Below are 5,701 nucleotides of genomic sequence, written 5' to 3' on the forward strand. Positions count from 1 at the left end.
ATTATATTATATAATTATAATTATTCTAGTTAATTTTCTTTTCGAATAATTTCAGCCTAGAGGCTGATGTGATAAAGATATTTATAAACATATACGACTTTAATATTTTTTTAAGACTGTCTAGCCGCGCGTTCTATTAGTAAATTGATTCTTATTTAGTCAATTAGTCACTAAAGGCCTTAATTTTTTCATGAGATCGACCGAATTTTATTGCTTGGCCCAGTCATTCATTATCCACTTCTTCGGCTATAATATCCGTCCAAAAATATTAAATTCAGTTGTTCAATCGAAAACAAGAAATCGACAGCTAACTTTTAAAAATTTTTCATCACCAATAAAAAAAAAACAACAACCGGCCAAGGTGTAAATTTTGGTATAATTTTTGCAATACTGTTTACTTGAATAACAAAAAATAAACAGATATGACGTTATCTATATGTATTATCGCACTTAAATTTCTGCTGAAAACAATACATTATTATTACTTTAATACTTTTAATAATCCACCTATTTATTATTCTTTTATGCCGAATGTTGTTGGCCCGAAAAAAAAAAATGAAAAAATCCACTAAAAAAAATGTGTTGATCATATTATATTAAATATGAATGTACAAGAGAGAATTGACGGACCTATTCCATAATATACCGGGTGTTCTGTGACTTTTCCACCACCACTTCATGTAACCGTAACTGTTATCCGTATTAACAACAGAAAACAACAAAAAAAAAATAAGTAACTCGCTGTAATGATGATGTTCTACGTGTATTACAACATGATGTTTAGGTTTGTTGTTTTGTTGTAATAAATTAAAAAAAGAATGTGTCATATTCTGCATATATTTTTTAGTTCCTGTTCTAAAAAAAACTATAAATGTATATTTCCTTCAGCTATCTCCCCTACTTTTGTGTATTGCTGTGTATAATGTTAATATGTACTAGATTTAATGTTGTAAAACTAACTGTAAAACAGTTATGGCCGATTTGGCACGCCATGTGTTGTTGATACCAAACCATAATTGATATTACGTAATAATTGTATTTCACGTATGTTATGATACTGGGGCCAAATGTAGATGACTCGAGAAAGCTTGCTTTTTTTATCACGCAACTTTTACTTACAGTTCATTTTAACATATTCGTCAGACTGGTTCAAAAGATAAGTTTTTTGAGCCAGTCTTATTCATGTAATTTCGGCCCTTCCCCTTTCTCTTATCTCCTGTTCCACCTTCTCATAACACTTGTCCATCTTCAAAAACTCCCTATTACTTACTACTGGACTCATGTATAATGTCACTGCCATGATTTAAAGAAATATCAGTTAATTAAACTTAACCTTTTGTCCTCGAAAAGTAAAAGTGTTATCTTATTAATGAACACATAAGTACTAATAAATAATTGTTTACTATCTACAGAAACAAATGTAATAAGAGGGCCTTCTGATATAGCCTAGTACGTACTGCTGTAATATGCCAGTATCAAATAATACAGACTTCTTATTCTTGTTGAATTAAAAAAGAGAATGTTAAATTTTGAAAATACGATAAGTATTCCTCATTCACATAACTTAAAATTGATCGTTCTTTACATTTTAATTCATCTTCGTAATGTAGTTCTCATTGTAGTTGTATTAACCACATGTATTTTTGTTTTTTAAAAAGGTGTCGCACTTAGCGTTACTGTCATGAATGTGTAAACAGTTGTCGTAGTCTGATTTTGTGTACTTTTCATTCCCGTTTGTACCATTTAAATACTATAGAAGTTAAGCAGCAAGCCATTCCAGTGTTTATTTTATTTTATTTATGATGGAACATGTATTTTTAAACTTTTTTACGTCGTGGATCTTTTAAAAAAAAGCAGTCGCTATGTTTTAGTCTTAGTCATACATTTGGCATGGCATTGTCAGTAATACATTAATTTTAAAAATATCTCTCATAAATGTATTATCTGCTGTAGAAGTTTAGAAGCACCGAATAAACGCATTCATATGAGTTCTTTCTTCTTTAATTTCTAGACAAAGCACTAATTTTATGTTGCCCCACTTCATTCACTTATGTTTTAAATGACTTAACGGACTATTTAAAGTAATTTTCCACAGAAATGATAAGATGGTAGGACACATAAGACATGAAGACTAGTTAGAATATTAATGAAAACGAGAAGTCTAAAAATTATGATTATTTATTAAACATTTGTATGAAAAAATAAATTAACAAAACTTATTAATAAAATATACGTAACTTCTTCTTTTCTTCTTTCTAGCCCACGGTATCTGCAATTACAAATAAATACTAATTTAAGTTGGTCTGCGGAATGATTAATATAATGTAAAAAGCATTTAACAGGCCCCCGTGTGAGGTCGGAGTCAGAATAGCCTCACCGCAACCTCGGCGTGTCGTAAAAGGCGACTAATGAGGTAAATGTGTGTATGGTCTTTTTTGTTCCATACACATTGTAATTGATTCAATATTTTTTTCAGTTTTCTTCAAGTTTAAACGACCAACTTATACAAATATTTGCGATAAAAGTTAATTGCCTATACTCGTAGATANATACAAATATTTGCGATAAAAGTTAATTGCCTATACTCTATTAAAAAATAAAGATACAGGCATGCTAAATATCTAAATTACATAAAGTTACATGAGTTATAAGTTATTTTTCGGAAATATAATAATTAAAATAAAATTACAATAATTATTAATGAATACTAAAATGCCTGGATCTTGATTACATGATTAAAAAGAAAATAATGGAGTTCTAATTTTAATAATAAAATCCTTTACAAATTTACTTTATTTTTTCTTTCCCTTTCAAGCTCTTTAAATTTAAAAAATATTTCATCATTGATTAGCAAAAAAAGAAACCTTACGTAAATAATAAAATAAGTTTTGCATTAAAAGTATCTTGTTCTAGCTGTTTGAAGTAAAATAAACTAAACGAAACTGTTATTTTTGCGAAATAGGGCCTATTATACAAAATGATGATTAAATAAAATTGAGCAACAAATTCAACAAATATATGTAATCAAGTTTATAACATTTAAAGGTATTAGAACTTCTGCCTTTTCATTTTCAGATACTAGCTAGTAAAAGTAGTCCTTGTTCAAATGCATTGTAAAAAACAGTGATAAATAGATGAAAGAAAGGAAAAAAGCAGAGTAATAAATGAGAAGGAAAGTACAGTAAGTAAAAAAGACAACAATGTCAATATTCCCTTAGATTCATAACTTCATTACTATTGTAATTAATGTCATCAAAAACAAAATAGTCAGGTGCAGGACTTAGACTACGAGAGGCACAGAACTTGCCTTGGGGACTAGAAGTTAAGTTTTTGTCTCTTATTGTTTCCAATTGGGGCTGTACATAGCCAAGGAGAGGCCTCTGTGAAGGTTCAGCCGCCCAACATTGCTCCATCAAGTGCCAGCACTCTGGGCTAAACTGTGGAAGATATTCTGGTCTCACACCTGCAGCAAACAACAACGGTTAAAGGAAATTTGTCAAAATAAGACTGAAAAGTTTTTTTACCTTTTCTAACATTACACCAAAGTTGTTCTTTATTTTGAAATTGTTCGAAAACTAATGGAAGCCGCACTTGATTAGCGCAAATATACCAAAACAGAACACCAAACGCGTAAACGTCAACACTGGAGTCATACTGCCCAGAGAGAAGTTCAGGGGCCATGTGCACAGGCGTTCCTACAATACTTCCTGACATCATCGCTTCAGGAATGCAGAAACCAAAGTCTGTTAACTTAGCTCGATCTTCGCCATCCAACTAAAAGGAATTAATAAAATCATGAAATCCTTATGGATAAGTAGACGATCAAATGAAGAACAAATATGTTGTTTTGTTATTGTTATACCTACTAAAACGTTTTTCAATTTGATGTCACGATGTACAAGTCCTTGAGAGTGTAAGTATCGGATACCTTCAACAACATCTATGGCAATCTGTAGACGTTTATTCCAAGATAGGCCTGATTTTAAGCCACAGTATAAATCTTTAGTCATACGCTCCATAACTAAAAGAACTGCTGGAGAGCAACCACCACCATATTGAAGATCAATAACGGAACCTCTCAGTTTTACAATTCGAGAGTGTTCTGGGATTGTTCTAATAAATAAAAAACATTTTGAAATATTATGATCATTTCTTTCTTGTCGTTATTAATAAATACCTTGTATAATAAAACTCCATAGCTAGGTCATTCCAGTGGCGGTCATCGGGAGGCACAACAGACTTGACTGCACATGGATTAACTCCACCCCAGGGTTCACAGGAATATACGACACCATACTGTCCTCTCCCTATTTCCCTCGTTTGTTTTGGCATACCATAACGAACACAATCGCACAAAGAAGTACTATACAAAGCAAGACGAGCGAAAGTGGGAGCATAATGTTTACGAATTGCAATCCTTTGTTCTTCGGTTCTTTCCAGTTTTCCAGATAATTGGTTCTCTAAGGAACGCATGGCAGAGTGAAAGGCATTATGAGATGATTTAACATGTTCTTGAAACTAAAAGAACCAACATTTTATTAGTTTTATTCAAGATTAGAAGCTTTTTTCGAAATTTACTTGAGAAGAAATACTTTTCGCTAATCTGGAGGCACTTAGGGAATCTATCATGTCAGTTGCAACCTGCAGTTGCCACTGATAATTAAGTTGGGGTTGAGAACAAGTTGACCAAGGCATTTGAAAATGTTGTATGAATTTTCGAAGACGATCCATAAACGACGAGACAACAGAAAAAGACGAAGAAGATTTTAATTCAATATTGTAGGCGGCTGTTATTATTTGTTTAACAGCATCGGATGCCAATAAATTTCCTTCTTGATCATTGCATTTTTTCTCTAAATTTTCTAAGCAACGCTGTAAAGTCCCTGTAAAACTTTCCTGCAAACACCCAACTGACTGAAGAAGTTGTTTTGCAACAGATTTGCCAAGTTTTCTCAGTACCAACTGTTGAATTTCCATTGTGGCCATTTTTCCTGAGTTTTGGCAATTTGAATCTGAATAAAAAATTTGAAATAATTAAATTGTAATAAAATATAGCAGTTAATAAGGATTTCTGAAACTCCATATTTTAATAGGAATACTTATCAAATTATCTAAAATTAATGACAATAATAACTGTGGAAATAAAATGCTATATTACCTCTTTGAATATAATCCTCCAAAACTTCAGGTACATTAGATTTCATATCTTGCAGAGTTACTTGTATTATTCGCGCAATTTCTTCCTGCTTTTCTCCTGCAATTTTTACGAGTGTTTTATACAGCTCTCCCTCAGATTGTTGAGCATAAGATATTCTTCTTGGTGTAATTTGTATATCTCTGGCCATGTCAAATGCAGTTAGAATGAAGCTTCTTATAAAATTGCTGTGTATCTGAAGATTAAAATACCTATCCCTTTAGCGAGATAATTACACCTTGTTAATTAATATAACTTACTTCACTTTGCATATTTGCCATTTTTAATAAATACGATTTCAAAACACTCTGTATGAAACTAACAAATTTTTCATTAATTTCATTATCACTTATTAAATAATTATCAACAGAACATTCTATACAGAGTGGTCTTCTTATTGGAGATTCAGAAGATGGAGTTTCATTTTCATTTAGAAATCCTGAAACAGAATGTAGGAGAAAAAGGACTTGAAATATATATCTTCTTACCTTAAACGCATTCATATGA

General features: G+C 31.4%; 2 protein-coding genes across 2 annotated transcripts in view; one reads left to right on the forward strand and one right to left on the reverse strand.

Annotated features, from left to right (window-relative positions):
• The window catches only part of LOC108737337 (ephrin-B2a), a 34,537-nt gene extending 32,844 nt beyond the window's left edge, over window positions 1-1,693 (forward strand). Inside the window, exon 4 of the mRNA XM_025975379.1 lies at window positions 1,659-1,693. Within this exon, the coding sequence (XP_025831164.1) occupies window positions 1,659-1,693 (35 nt within the window). The remainder of the gene's footprint in view (window positions 1-1,658) is intronic.
• Window positions 1,694-2,229: 536 nt separating this feature from the next.
• LOC108737277 (dual serine/threonine and tyrosine protein kinase) lies at window positions 2,230-5,566 on the reverse strand. Its single transcript, XM_025975605.1, has 8 exons — window positions 5,455-5,566; window positions 5,159-5,390; window positions 4,579-5,012; window positions 4,178-4,518; window positions 3,867-4,113; window positions 3,525-3,774; window positions 3,308-3,463; window positions 2,230-2,269 (listed from the first exon to the last, which is right to left on the reverse strand). Exons 1-8 carry the CDS (start codon window positions 5,473-5,475, stop codon window positions 2,256-2,258), a joined length of 1,695 nt encoding a protein of 564 aa, XP_025831390.1. The 5' UTR covers window positions 5,476-5,566; the 3' UTR covers window positions 2,230-2,255.
• Window positions 5,567-5,701: the final 135 nt, after the last annotated feature.

This window comes from Agrilus planipennis, unplaced genomic scaffold, assembly GCF_000699045.2.
Source record: "Agrilus planipennis isolate EAB-ADULT unplaced genomic scaffold, Apla_2.0 scaffold90, whole genome shotgun sequence".
Lineage (NCBI taxonomy): Eukaryota > Metazoa > Arthropoda > Insecta > Coleoptera > Buprestidae > Agrilus > Agrilus planipennis.

Excerpts from the sequence above, each read along its gene's own strand:
- LOC108737277 (XM_025975605.1), bottom strand. The coding sequence starts at position 5,475 with ATGGCAAATATGCAAAGTGAA. Across the intron at positions 4,114-4,177 it reads ATGGAGTTTTATTATACAAG|AACAATCCCAGAACACTCTC; the intron begins GTATTTATTAAT and ends TTTATTTATTAG. Across the intron at positions 3,464-3,524 it reads TTGGTGTAATGTTAGAAAAG|GTGTGAGACCAGAATATCTT; the intron begins GTAAAAAAACTT and ends TGTTTGCTGCAG.